This window comes from Cygnus olor, chromosome 28, assembly GCF_009769625.2.
Source record: "Cygnus olor isolate bCygOlo1 chromosome 28, bCygOlo1.pri.v2, whole genome shotgun sequence".
NCBI classification, from domain to species: domain Eukaryota; kingdom Metazoa; phylum Chordata; class Aves; order Anseriformes; family Anatidae; genus Cygnus; species Cygnus olor.
The window spans coordinates 2337490-2351749 of record NC_049196.1 but is presented as its reverse complement, the minus strand read 5'-3'; the positions used below and the strand labels follow the sequence as shown (position 1 = coordinate 2351749).

Here is a 14260-nt window from a genome sequence, read left to right as displayed (position 1 = left end):
ATACGACATCTGGAGGTGCCAGCAAGCGGTGTGGGTCAGCAGCCAAGGGTCCCCTCTTGACCCCCTCTCTCTCAGCCAGTGTCATTTTCTGTAGCAATAAAACATGGTTAATGAAGATGGGGGCACAGGGAGTGCACTGAGATCTACAACTGGGAAGTGCCCTGTCAGAGCCAGGCAGAAAAAATGCTGGCCACTTTTGGAAGCCTTGGCTTGTACCTGTGAATTCCCCCAACATGCCGTGTGGTTTCTCTACTTGTCTTCCTCCCCTCACGTCTGATGTTTATAGCCATTTCACTGGCATTGACACACTTACCACTAATATTCATTGCCGACATTTTTCCTGGCCAATGCTGAAAAACATCAAAGAGAATCGCTCTTTTAAAATGACCTTTTTTCGAACATTTAAATTTTTTTTTTGTCACCTCTACCTGAAGTGGCCCCTGTCTGTGACAGGAAACACACACCTACAGCTGCCGATGGGGCAAACCTTGCTCGTGAGTAAGCTGTGAGGAAAGAACTGAGGGCAGGGACCATGACCCTGCACCCGATGCCCGGCTCGAGCTCCCCCCGTGGTGCAAAGCAGCGGGCTGCTGCATGCCCGGCTCCGCTGCAATCGTCTGTGCAACCACCGCTTTGTATGTCACAGACACTTACTCAGCTCCTGGCCCAGGGCTGAGCTGCAACAGCCCTGATTTCTCCTTTTCCCTCCCATTAGACTGTGCCATTCCTGCAGTGCTCGCTCAGTGTTTTTGCTTGTTTTGCATCTTAGCTCCTTCTGCAGACGCAGGAGTCGTGAGGTTTTGGTGGGCAGAGATTGACGGAGCTTCTGAAGCAGAGGGCTGCCTCCCACATGCTATCTCTAAAGCAATTTCTTTAGTTTCTATCCAGAGGCATCAGTCCATGGCTTTCATCAAGATGCCAGATCCATGTTTACCGTTTGCCATGCCTGTTTACAAACAGAAGCAGAGGGGCTTTGGCAGGCACCAACACGCTCAGGGACGCTATTGCGGACCTGTAGCCAGGAAAAGCAAATCTCTCTTCCCTCATTGTGATTAGAGCGGGGAGGAAACGTGCAAGTGCAAACGCACGAGTGTGCGTGCCTGCTCTTTCACCCAGCCTCTGCATCACCCAGCTTCATGCTGGAGGGATAAGCCCCGCATGTTGGCATGCAAAGCGCAGCAGCCCCAGGGATGCAGGGATCCACAGAGATGCAGCCCCAGGCCCGGCAGCATTGTGCTCAAACTCTGGGTGCAAAAGCATCCTCCTCTGCTGGGTCTACTTTATTATTATATCATCTAGCCTGGTTAGCGCCTAAGCTCATGCTGTGTTTGTTGAGATGAGCCTCTAAGAACGAGCTGGGTGGGACAGTGAATAACAGGTCTACATTTCAATTATTTCATTTTTGGGGGGTGGTGCTATTGGATTTTTGTTTTTTATTTTTGTCAGTTAGTTGAATAGCCAAAAAGGTTTTGATTACTCCAGGTTTTACTGTGTCTTCCGGAAGTCTCTCAGAAGTTGTTTGAGCTTTCTGAGTTCTTCACTACCTTTGATCCTACCAGATGAAGCAGGGAAAATAATAGAAATCAATAATGAAGAGGTAGATTTTAGAAATATAAGTAGATGCAAATAAATGATAAGGCTGACTAATTTTAGAATGGAATTTATTATGGCTGGTGACAAAATGTTGTGTAATGTTCCCTGCACTACAGGTCTCCAGTCTTACAACATTTTGCAGCAAGAAGATACCTGTCATGGCACTGAACGCAGGGCTGGAGCTCAGGGGATTTGGGTTTTTCTAAGGCGTGGTGTTTTACGAACATCAGGGCAAAGTTTTCTGGTTATTTATGGAGGCAAAAGGTTTAAAATCCTCCCAGGTGAGTGAAAGAAGCAATGGTAAAAATATTTTACAGTGGAATTGTAAATTTAAGTGAGCATGGATCTACGGGTGTTTTTTCCTCTATTACCAAGATGTGGAGAAGTCCAAAAACCCCGAGAACAATCCTGAAACTCGTAACTTTTGGCAAATACCAAGTCACAAGCAGAACCTGGCACTCGAGCCTCCCCTGCACTGCCCCATCAGCACAGAGGAACCATCTTCTACCTCCACGTAATTTAGGGCCTGATCCTATCAAAAAATGTCATGAAGCAGGTTGCTGCGAGGAAGGAAACCAGCTTGAGTTGCCTCATGCTGCTGGTGCAAGCAAACGTTTACGTGCTCCAGCTTACGACATCTCTTGCAATCTCGCTGGGATGGGAGCCTGCCATGTAATTGTTTCCAAGTAAACAGCCTTGCACTCCCAAGGTCACGCTGTAAATAATAATCAGGTGGAAATCACCTGGGCATTTTGCATATCTGCTTAACGTAGCTTGGAGGGTCTGGCCTGCGCTCCCCTGCCGAGGCTCAGCAGGGCAGAGCAGTTCCACTTGGTGGGGAAAGCATCGGGGGGAGCTCCAGCATCTGCAAGAGCCAAATGGAGCAGCTTCTTCTGCTGGTGAAAGCTGTGCATTTTGCTTGTACTAAAGTTAAATTACATTTAGGTCTAGTTGTAAAACATATGTCATATGTAGGGGAAAGTAAATCTTCAAGTAGACTGTTTGGGTATCTGCCTGTGCTTTGAATGAAGGAGCCAGAAATTAAAGAAACCATCCTGATACTGAAGTTCCCACAGACAATGAGGTTTTATTTCCCAACCCATGCAAAAAAGCAGATGGAGGAAGGAATCTTTTCCCACCACCAAAGCATGAAGCCCTTTTCCCAGCGGTGCTCCCAACAGCATTACAAGCGCAGCCTGACGCGAGGAATTCAAAGCTCCCAGTCCATTGGAAAAGCCTCAGCGTGGCACATCCAGGGCATGTCTGCGTGAGCAGGGGTGGCTGCTGGGTCCTTCATTTCTTCTGGCTGGGGGGCCAGTGGCAGCTCTGCTTGCTCTGTTGGGTCTCAATGTCGGGAATGACCACGGGGCACTTCTGCTGCATGGCCTGGGAGGACCCAGCACCTCCAGAGCTTAGCTCTGGGCTGGAGAATTCCCTGCTGCCATAGCCCGATGCTCCGCTAGAGAACCCCGATTCCCCGCTGCTCCCACCCGTGGTTAAAGCCTTTTCTCTGTGGCATGCATTGCCTCCATAGCTGGAGCCTCTTCCCGCACCGATGCCCAAATTCCCAGTGTAGCAGCTGGATCCTCCACCACCCCCTGAGCTGCCAACCATTCTCCGTCCCGTGTCCTCGATGCCGTATCCCGCTCCCCGCCGGGTGCTGTAGGCTGGGACTGTCCCCCCTGCGGAGCTCCAGCCGGAAGTCCCCCCGCTGTCACCACTGCTTATGATAACAGCCCCGTCCCCGCCACAGCTGTACCCTGCTGCAACGCTGCAGGTGGAGGATGCTGGCATGGCTGGGCAGGGTGAAGCTTCTCGGCTGCAGGTGACGGAGCCGTCCCCGCCAAAGAAGAAGGATCCCCGTCCCTCAATGCTCGAGGAGCACCCGTGGCATCCTCCGTAGTGCGAGGGGACGTCATTATTGTAGCCCCTGTTCTGGCGGGAGCATCTCCCTCGGAGACAGTGAAAAATCTGAAAGAGGAAAAAGAAAAACTTCACTGCCTCATTTTGCTTCAGGTTTGCACCCTGGCAGCAGGGAGACTGCAGGCGGTGTGGTCAGAAAGGTGTTTCCAGGGCCTGGGGCAGTGCCAGGACACTGCTCAGCTGATCTTCAAATACAAGAGCATTTTGACTTTTGCTGGGATAGCTTTTCTGTTTCTAAACTCTAGGCTGTCTTTCTGGAGAATCAGAATCTGAAATATATTCTTTTAACATCTAATAACCACTACGGTTCCCCCCATTCATCTTCATGATGAGCTGGAAAGACAGCATGGATTATCTTTGCTTCTGTTTATAAAGTGCTGCAAGAGCAGGGGATCAAGATTTCCATGTGAGGCGACGTTGCTGTCTGTATTTTTGCAGCCGTTGCGTAGTGTCCCCAGGGGGCTTTAGATAAGGCGAGCAGCCCAGCCATGGGAGACTTCCTATGTAACCACTAGGAAGCACAACGTAGGCTTGTTATTAAATAATACAAAAAATATCTCTCAAACATGTTGAAAGCTGCGAAGACTCTGCCAGTTACCCTGTGCTGATCCCGCTAGAGACTCAGCTGGGTTTTCAGCCTGCTCGAGCTCTCAGTCCAGTGACCTGACTTTACTTTGCTTCCCAGTGGTCCAAGGGAGAGTGTAATAAAGCCTGTGCCATAGGAAGAAACCATACAGACACCAAGAACTTTGCTAGGGGTGCTCAGGCAGCATGGGTCGAGATCTCAAATGGAGCTATCTATCTCCCATGAATATGCAATCATAAAGATGAAGAAAAAGCAGACTTACCCTCGTCAGCCATTGGAAACACATTTAGAAGATTAAGGTTGACTGAATGAGGAGCTTTAACACACAGGAACTTTTATATGGCATTTAGCATATATGGGAAGTGAGACACCCTAAGGAATGGCAAGGATTTATTTACCAATCAAACACTGATTTCAGTGTTTGCTTTGACTCATGACAACTGATCAATATCTTTCCCTCGCGCTGCTCACTGTGCTGCATGCGGCGGTAATTGCTACTTCTGCCTAATGATCCTATTTTCTGCTTAATGACCCTATTCCTGTGCTCTTGCCCCAAGCGAGGAGAACGGCTCCTGTCCCCAGCAAGGCAGAAACACTGGGGGAGGTGGGTGGCAGCGTGGGTGCAGGGAAATGCTGAGAATGAGAACTTGGTGACCGTGGGGCAGAGGGTGGTGGTGCCTGGGTCCAGCTTCAGCATCGCTGCCAGGGTGGATGTGATAAAAGGGTACTTGGAGAGGGGAAGGCATGGGAATGCTTTCATCCAGGGCTGCACCCAGCACCATCCAACATCTCACTGGTGGTTCTGTAGGGGAATTTTCTGAACCAGGAGCTTGTCCAAAGCAAAGCGCCCAGCTTGGGTATTTGGTGAGGATGCTACAGATGCTCTGGGAAAGCTTAGGGACCCTGGAGAGAATTGCAAAGGTGTAAATGTCCTAACACTTAAATCCTCTGTGGCAGGATTACCCTTCAAATGAAGGAGTAACCTGCCAGGTGCCTTCCTTCTGCATTCACCCCTGCTGTGCCCTTCCTCTGGCTTGGGAAGACCACCGAGTACCGGGGCCTCCAGGGAGGCTGCCCCATCTGGCCTCAGGGGGCTGCGCAGGGGCTGTGCTGGTGGTGCCGCCTGACCCTTGGTGCCCCAGCTCGGCTCTTGCTGGCAGGACTGGGTCTGCTCACCCCCAAGCTATTTTCCCCTAGGAACGCTGAGTCCCAGCTTTGGCTCAAGGCCACATCTGTCGGGCAGTAAGCAGAGCGAAGGGGTGGTGCTGCTGTCCTCGGTGTTGCATTTAGTAGCAGGTTTCCAGAGCTTGGGTAAGGAGGGATTAAGGCCTGGAGGCGTGCTGTGGTGTGTTCAGCGGCCTAAGGGATGTGCTGCTGGCTTTATTTCCTTCTGCCTGGCCCAGGGCTGGCTCAGCCAGCAAAGAGGCTCACCTCTGCACAGAGCCCCTCCAAGCTTTGGGAGCAATGGGGAAGAGCAAGGACATGGACATCGGCATGGCGTTATCAGTCACTCCGGGTGGTGACAGCTGCTAGCATGGTTCACCACTGGTGTTTGAACTTCAGGAGCAAGCCTGAGGAGCTCAGCCGCATCCTCCCACAGCTCTGCATTGCTCCGGGTGCATCCTCACATGCTGCAGTCCTAGGGGAGCCTAGGGGCTGGGATGGCTGTGAGGGGGAAGCACCCTACAGAGGTGTTGCAGGGACACTGGGAGATGTGCATGATTGGTGTTTTAGGCAGTGCAGTTGCTCTGTTTTGGAGCCCGGGGAAACGAAAGGTGCAACAGACTCCTGGGCTGTGAGCTGGGTGGCTTTAGTGCTCACTTTGTGGCAAAGCACTGCTGAACCGACCATCTCCTCCACAGAGAGGAGGCATACGACTCCTCAGATATTATCCTAGCTGCAAAGAAAATGAGGAGCTGGTTGAGAATATGAGAAAAAAGAAACTGCAAACTAAGCATGCTTTGCGATATGATTACATTTATTAGCTGTTTGAAAAAGCAGAAGTGTCTGATCAAAGACGTCCCAACACCAGCAGCAGGGCAAAAGGCTGATGATCCTGGAGTTCATGGCATGGGGAGGCGGCACCAAGGGATGAGAGGAGAAGAGGACACGCTGAGAGGAAGCTGGAAAACAGCCAGGCCTGGGAGGGAAAGCGGTGCCATGGCAGAGGCAGGGCTGTTGGTGCTGAGCTCCGAGCTGCCAGGGCTGTTACTTGTGGCTGGGGGGCCAGGGGCAGGCCTGCTTGGTCTGATGGCCCTGGGTGCTGGGAATGACAATGGGGCATTTCTGCTGCATGGACTGGGAGGACCCGCCACTGCCTCCGCTGGAGCCGATGATGATTGTGTGGCCTGAGGAACTGCCACCGCCACTGCCAGAGCCCCCACTGCAGCAGCATCCTGAGGAGCCACCTCCTCCACCTCCAGAGCTCACAATGATCTTCTGGCCAGATCCTCCACTGCTGCTGCTGGATCCTCCTCCCATGCTGTAGCCTGAGGAGCCCCCACCACAGCATCCAGAGGATCCACCGCTGCTGCTTCCACCTCCAACAATTATTATCTTGCCTCCTGAGGATCCACCACTGCTGGATCCTCCACCGCAGCATCCAGAGGAACCACCACTGCCTCCACCTCCAATAATGCTCTTTGATCCTGAAGAGCCACTGCTGCTGTATCCTCCTCCCATGCTGTAGCCTGAGGAGCCCCCACTGCAGCACCCAGAGGATCCTCCACTGCTGCTTCCACCTCCTACAATTATGATCTTGCCTCCTGATGACCCACCACTGCTGGATCCACCACCGCAGCACCCAGAGGACCCTCCACTGCCTCCACCTCCAATAATGCTCTTTGATCCTGAAGAGCCACCGCTGCTGTATCCTCCTCCCATGCCGTAGCCAGAGGAGCCTCCACCACAGCATCCAGAGGATCCACCGCTGCTGCTTCCACCTCCTACAATTATGATCTTGCCTCCTGATGACCCACCACTGCTGGATCCACCACCGCAGCACCCAGAGGACCCTCCACTGCCTCCACCTCCAATAATGCTCTTTGATCCTGAAGAGCCACCGCTGCTGTATCCTCCTCCCATGCCGTAGCCTGAGGAGCCCCCACCGCAGCAGGAGCCCCCTCCTCCACCGCCGGAGCTCACAATGACCTGGGCAGAGCCCCCGCTGCCACCCCCGCAGCAAGAGGAGCCCTGCGCCTGGTAGCTGGAGGAGCTGCCCCCGTGGCAGCACGAGCCCCCGCTGTGGCACCCCCCGGACTGGGAGGACGTCTCATGGCAGCCTCCGGAGCTCTGTCGGGAGCACATCTTTGAGCAGCGACCCTGCAAGGAAGAGAGCTGTTATTCAGGAGCCCCTCAGGGATGCTGCTGAGGTATCATGGCAAACCCAAATTCTTGCATTATCCCATCTGCCCCATCTTCTCCAGTCCTACTGCAATGTCAGCTTCATAAAGCCCCTCTCCCTTGAGAGACAGCAGGGAAGACCTGCACTGAGAACCACCCATGGTCTGTCCCTCTGATTACACCATGTACAGAAAAACGCCGCACGCAGGAACATGGAGAACATCCCCAGAGATTTGCGTGCTTGCTCGGACAAGCTCAGACCCAGCAGTCTGTGAAAAGCTTAGTCCCACTGGAAATCCTTCTGGATTTACAGGCTGCTAAAACCCACGGTTATCAAAAACCCAGCCATGGCTGTGTACCCTGAGGGTGCCAGGTACAGCCCCTTCTGTAAGGGAGGCAGTCCTGCAGGCACACCGCAAAGGTTTTGGAGAATTGAAGTTGAGCTGGCACGGTTCCCCTGTTCAAAATGTGCTCCAAGACTGCGGGTAGAGCGACCTCTCTGAGAAAGGATTGGGAAAGTTCCCGTGTCAAGGGGCTTACCTTCCGTGCAGCTGGAAACGTGTGCAAGGCTCGGAGGTAGGCGAGTGAGGAGCCGTCGGATACGTTAGCTTTTATATCGAACCAACGGGGCTCTTAAGGGAAGTGAGACACCCTAAGGAATGCTGATAGATTTATTTACTGAGCCTGGCTTCACCTGCCTCCTTTGACTCACTTGCTGCAGATAGGTGATACAGAGGCGATCAATGGTGTACCAATTACGTTTTGAACCGTAGTTGCTATTTTTACTTAATGATTAACTTCCGGGAGCCTTGCTCTGAAATGTTGGGGGTCAATATCTCCTGGGGGTCTGACCCCCAGGACTGACAGGGGGCTCCCCACTCCCTTTCCCCTTGGCTGCAGCCTCTTGGGTGCTCAGCAGAGAGTGGAGGCAGAGTGGATGCTGAGGGATGGAGCCTGCAGCAAGGCAGGGCTAGGTGGAAGGACGAGGGCAAAGGATGCGCCGGAGCAGAGTCCCAAGGGACCTGGGGGAGGTCTGTGCTCAGCTCCGGCTTCCCAGGTGCCCTGATCACTGGGCTGAGTGATCAGGGCCAGTAACGTCTTGAAATATTTCCATCTGCAAAAGCTCATTTGAAGGCCATCAAGACCCTACCCTTGGAAATGCACAGCACATTGAGCGTTTCCTCTGTCTCAGGTGATCTTCTGGAGGTGCTGCTTTGCTGGCCAGCCCCCCTGCAGCTGAGGTTAGGGGGACATCTGTGTGTTTTGCTGTGAAATGTGCCTTTCTGGAGAATGACACTTTGTCAGCACGGAAACTGCAGCGCGGGCTGCTGTGCTTTGTAGCACCTTCATCCTTCCACTGCGTCATGCATGCTTGGAGGCTGACAACAGCATCCACCCTGACAGAGACGGAGTAGAGGAAGGTATAATTGGGTGGTTTTATCTGAGAGGATGCATGACGGTGGCAACAGGTTGCCCAGCCCTTTCACGATGAACATAGTTTTGGGCACACATGCAGCTCCCGTGGCATAGGGACAGGACCATCAGCCTCGTCTCCAGGCGAGGGGATGCAGGGGGCTTCTTGTGTTTTGCTTTGGACTCCCTCCAGTAGCTTAAGCCCTGCTTCAGTCACCAAAGGGAAAGCTAAGGTCTCACAGCAACTTTGGCTCTCAGCCGTGAAGTGTGGGTGTCATGCTATGGAGCATCACAACACCTTGATCCCTGGATTTAACTTGTAGGGACTTGCACAGAGGGGCACCCAGGATTTGTGGCTCATCAGGACCCAGGCTACGAGGGAAAGCTGTGGAGGCTTTTGGCAGGGGTGGCAAGAAGTGCTCCTGCAAGCACCGCGCCACCTGTGTGCACGCAGACCCCGTGCAAGGGCTGGAAATATGGAGCCTGTGACACGTGCACACGTGCTACTCAGCCTACGTGGAGGAAGAGTGTGGCTGGAACCACTGCTGTGGGAGGGGTGCCCATCAAACCCCCCTGGTTAAAGAGCTGTTATGATACATATGTTGGGTAAAGGCCAGGTGGAATGCAAAAGGTTTCATGGGGAGACTGACCCAAATTTGGGCCACACTGCTCTGCAGTGTCTGGGTCTGGCTGGGACGGAGTTAACTTTCCCTGCAGCAGCCCATACAGTGCTGTGCTCTGCACGTGTAGCTAGAACAGCACTGGTATCACACCAGTGTTGTGTCTGCTGCTGAGCAGTGCTGGCACAGCATCAGGACTCCTCCAACCCCACCAGAGCCAGCAGGCTGGGGGTGGGCAAGAGGGGAGGAAGGAACATCACCAGGGCAGCTGACCTAAACCAACCAAAGGGATATTCCAAACCATATGGTGTCACACTCAGCAATAAAAGGTGGAAAAAGGAAGAAGAGGGGAGGGGTGGGCTCTCGTTGTGAAAATGTCTATCCTCCTGAACAACGGCTACGTGCATTCAGCCTCTGCTTCAAGGACGTGGTCAAGCATCGCTCGTTGGTGGGAAGCAGAGAGTAATTTCTTTCCTCTGCACTTCCACACGGCCTTTGCTTGTTTATTTATTTATTTATTTATTTTTCCCTTTTCTCCTTTCTCTTAGTTAAATTATTTAATTAATAATAATTTCCCTTAATAATTATTTTCCCTTTAATTAAATTATCCTTATCTCAACCCATGAATTCTCTCCTTTTCTTCTTCCACTCCTCTTCCGAGGAGGGGGAGTGAGAGAGTGGTTGTGGCGGAGTTCAGCTGCCCAGCAAGGTAAAACCACCACATGCAGTGTCTGGGTCCTTTTCTGTGCAGTGGACTCGTTGTGCTCAGGACAGGCAGACAGGTTTTGTTATCCCTCAGTCGTGGCACTGCAAACACCTCAAGGGATGGTGCCTTGGTGTGCGTTGGTGGAGAGAGAGAAGAACCTTGGCCAGGTCCCGCTGTCCATTTCCCCAGCTGCTTTCTTCATGCACGGCAATGCTGACTTGGATGGCACTAGCCACAATGAAGATACCACTGGCATAAGGGGAGCGCTCCAGTTTTTCTGCACACACACAATCTGATAAGTTGTGGCCCTTCAAGCATTTGCATGGCCGATGATCACCTCTGGAAAATTACCCTTACATTCCTAACGTTGTTACCTGCCTATCAGCTGTGTGTGGGAGATGGACACAGAAACCTTTAGCATAAAATTTACTGAACATGAGACCGAATGACATCTATTCCGAAGATGCCTTGCTACTGACTTTAGCACAAATGTTGCTGTATGTTGCCTACCAAAATGTGTGGTTTCCTTGTGATAAAACTTGAGAAATGGAGAACATAATAACCTGGCTGAGTCTTTCCAAAGGATGCTGCTGCCTGCACTGAAATCCCAGCAGCAAAACCCAGAGCTTGTGCTTGGCTTCCTCATCTGGGAAGGGGACATGGAGATGGAGCTCTTCCCCAGGTTAAGTTACAGCCTTGGTGGGCACTATTAGCAAGACAGACACCAAACTCTCCTTAAGCAACAAGATCTCTCTCAAGCAAGACCTGTTAATACGCATCTGCTCCGGCACTGCAGGCAGACCTCAGCTGAATGTGTTTGATGCATTATTCACTATCTGAAAGCAGACAGGGAACTGACAAAGGATAAAAGCAACGTTGCAAAAACAGTTCTTTTTATATGCAGTATTTTTTTTATTTCACATTACAATGAAGGGTGACAGAAGTCTTCTGGGAGTTCACAGCACAGCGATGGTGCATGAGGGGAAGAGAAGAGATGAGGACACGCTGGAAGGAAATGGGCAAGCTTGTAAGACAGAGGCAGGGCTGTTGGTGCTGAGCGCCGAGCTGCCAGGGCTGTTACTTGTGGCTGGGGGGCCAGGGGCAGGCCTGCTTGGTCTGATGGCCCTGGGTGCTGGGAATGACAATGGGGCATTTCTGCTGCATGGACTGGGAGGACCCGCCACTGCCTCCGCTGGAGCCCCCACTGCAGCAGCATCCTGAGGAGCCACCTCCTCCACCTCCAGAGCTCACAATGATCTTCTGGCCAGATCCTCCACTGCTGCTGCTGGATCCTCCTCCCATGCTGTAGCCTGAGGAGCCCCCACTGCAGCACCCAGAGGATCCTCCGCTGCTGCTTCCACCTCCAACAATTATTATCTTGCCTCCTGAGGATCCACCACTGCTGGATCCTCCACCGCAGCATCCAGAGGAACCACCACTGCCTCCACCTCCAATAATGCTCTTTGATCCTGAAGCGCCACCGCTGCTGTATCCTCCTCCCATGCCATAGCCAGAAGAGCTCCCACCGCAGCATCCAGATGACCCTCCACTGCTCCCACCTCCTACAACTATGATCTTGCCTCCTGATGATCCACCACTGCTGGATCCACCACCGCAGCACCCAGAGGACTCTCCACTGCTTCCACCTCCAATAATGCTCTTTGATCCTGAAGAGCCACCGCTGCTGTATCCTCCTCCCATGCCGTAGCCAGAGGAGCCTCCACCACAGCATCCGGAGGACCCTCCACTGCCTCCACCTGTAATAATGCTCTTTGATCCTGAAGAGCTACCACTGCTATATCCTCCTCCCATGCTGTAGCCTGAGGAGCCCCCACCACAGCATCCAGAGGATCCACCGCTGCTGCTTCCACCTCCAACAATTATTATCTTGCCTCCTGAGGATCCACCACTGCTGGATCCTCCACCGCAGCATCCAGAGGACCCTCCACTGCCTCCACCTCCAATAATGCTCTTTGATCCTGAAGAGCCACCGCTGCTGTATCCTCCTCCCATGCCGTAGCCAGAGGAGCCTCCACCACAGCATCCAGAGGATCCACCGCTGCTGCTTCCACCTCCTACAATTATGATCTTGCCTCCTGATGACCCACCACTGCTGGATCCACCACCGCAGCACCCAGAGGACCCTCCACTGCCTCCACCTCCAATAATGCTCTTTGATCCTGAAGAGCCACCGCTGCTGTATCCTCCTCCCATGCCGTAGCCTGAGGAGCCCCCACCGCAGCAGGAGCCCCCTCCTCCACCGCCGGAGCTCACAATGACCTGGGCAGAGCCCCCGCTGCCACCCCCGCAGCAAGAGGAGCCCTGCGCCTGGTAGCTGGAGGAGCTGCCCCCGTGGCAGCACGAGCCCCCGCTGTGGCACCCCCCGGACTGGGAGGACGTCTCATGGCAGCCTCCGGAGCTCTGTCGGGAGCACATCTTTGAGCAGTGACCCTGCAAGGAAGAGCATGCTTGTTACCCAAAGGAGGCCACTGCTGTCACACGGACCCCAGGCAGCAGCACCAGTGTGCTACTTCAAGCAGAGCCTCTGGAGTCACCGAATGCCCTTTCCTTTACGTACTTTGTCATCCATCCATCCCAATCACATGTAAAGCCTTTTGCTGACAGGAGAGCTCCAGATTGCTAATCAGCCATTCATTTAGAGTCTTTTATCTCATAGATGTTCCATCTGGATCTATATCCTCCTGGAACACTATTTCTAGTATTATGGGATGATCCTGCTTCTGCTGATATCCACAAAAAAACTTAAATTCATCAAAGCAACCTTCCTGACCTTCAAGCCACCACCCATCAGGCATACTTCACCAAAACATTTCTGTTTTGTAAGCACAAATATCCGAGTAGCATCGCTCCCTTCAGCAGAAATGGACTTACCCTTCCCTGTTCTGGCAACACAGAGAGCAGAGCAAAGCTGAGCGAATGGAGCACCTGGGAGACTCAGCAACTTTTATACCGTTTCTAGTTTTCCTAATTGGGATGTGAGGCATCCAGAGGAATGGCGATGGGTGTATTTATGAAACAAACTGTTCTCCATCAACCCACTTGTCCTGACTCATCGAATCAGATCGATGCCTCTCCGGTGCATCACTTCCTAGGCTACTTGAAGTCTGGCCGTGGATAGTCTGGTCGCGTGAGCTCTACCCCGTGGTTGAGGGCAAAGGCTGGGGCCATGGGGCTGCAGCTAGAGCCCCGCACCCGCACTGGGAGAGGCTGATGGGGTGGTGGGTGGCAGCTGAAGTGACCCTGTGTTTATCGTACGTGATGGGCTATGGAGATGCCCAAGGGAAAGGAGAGAGCTGCACTGGGTAGGACTGCAGCCATGGGGCAGCAGAGGGGAGCAGAAGGTTCCCCATGCCTGGACTACCCCAGCACGCCTGTCCTGCCTGCGCTGTGATGTCCCTTGCAGGAGGGGACGCTGCCCCTTGCAGGAGGGGTGAAGGCATCCAGCCAGGTGCTTGGGCAGGGGGTCCGGGCTCCAGTCCCTGCCTGCCCATTGGTGCAGCTGGCTGGACTCCTCACATCCTGATTGGTACAGGCTGGATGCTCTGGGCACTGATTGGTGCAGGCTGGATCCCCTGGATGGGGCAGGCAGGGGATGGGGTACTCCTGTGCCAGCCTGGGGTGTGGTGGCTGAGCTGGGTGCGGGGGCTGAAGCTGGGACAGCAACAGGGACACCTCACTGTCACCTCGGCTCCCCAGGACCTCTCGCTCCAATATTTACCCTCAAAGGCTATTTTTTCTTTTAAACGTTAACTTGCAAGCCTGCTTGAAGCAGTAGTAAATGGGAGTGGAGAGGCCAAGCTGTCTGCCAGAATGTTTATTTCCATTCCATATTACAACTGCTAATTGCCAGAATATACCACATCAAAGAAAGCACTTCCCATAGGGAAACTCCCACTGAAGACTCATACCTGGAGCGATGTTTTACTCCTGCATGAATGAGGAGCTCCCTACTTGCTCCAGGCTCAACATCTCCGCCCTTGGAGGTGCTGCCTACAGTCCTGCCCCTGCTGCTGGCTGTACCAGGGGGTCAGAGCTGGAGCCGGGGTTTGACAGACC

General features: G+C 53.1%; 2 protein-coding genes and 1 long non-coding RNA gene across 13 annotated transcripts; 1 reads left to right on the top strand and 2 right to left on the bottom strand.

Annotated features, from left to right (window-relative positions):
• Positions 1–2660: 2660 nt before the first annotated feature.
• Positions 2661–4479, bottom strand: LOC121060957 (loricrin-like). The gene is made up of 2 exons (XM_040539157.1): positions 4365–4479; positions 2661–3564 (listed from the first exon to the last, which is right to left on the bottom strand). The coding sequence occupies exons 1-2, from the start codon at positions 4386–4388 to the stop codon at positions 2887–2889; spliced, it is 702 nt and encodes a 233-aa protein (XP_040395091.1). The 5' UTR covers positions 4389–4479; the 3' UTR covers positions 2661–2886.
• Positions 4480–6058: 1579 nt separating this feature from the next.
• Positions 6059–13154, bottom strand: LOC121060955 (loricrin-like). Of its 11 annotated transcripts, none has more exons than XM_040539146.1 (6): positions 13076–13154; positions 12214–12634; positions 11743–11901; positions 11470–11544; positions 6469–7194; positions 6059–6420 (listed from the first exon to the last, which is right to left on the bottom strand). In XM_040539146.1, the coding sequence occupies exons 2-6, from the start codon at positions 12617–12619 to the stop codon at positions 6311–6313; spliced, it is 1476 nt and encodes a 491-aa protein (XP_040395080.1). In that variant the 5' UTR covers positions 12620–12634; positions 13076–13154; the 3' UTR covers positions 6059–6310. The 11 variants fall into 11 exon arrangements, with proteins under 11 accessions (XP_040395080.1, XP_040395083.1, XP_040395081.1 ...); XM_040539149.1 differs by having other exon boundaries at positions 11494–11544; XM_040539147.1 differs by lacking the exon at positions 11470–11544 and adding an exon at positions 11606–11742 and having other exon boundaries at positions 6469–7216; positions 11830–11901.
• On the top strand, positions 7054–11602 carry LOC121060956. The gene is made up of 3 exons (XR_005814952.1): positions 7054–7189; positions 8166–8169; positions 11493–11602. It is a non-coding gene; the product is annotated as an uncharacterized LOC121060956 (long non-coding RNA).
• Positions 13155–14260: the final 1106 nt, after the last annotated feature.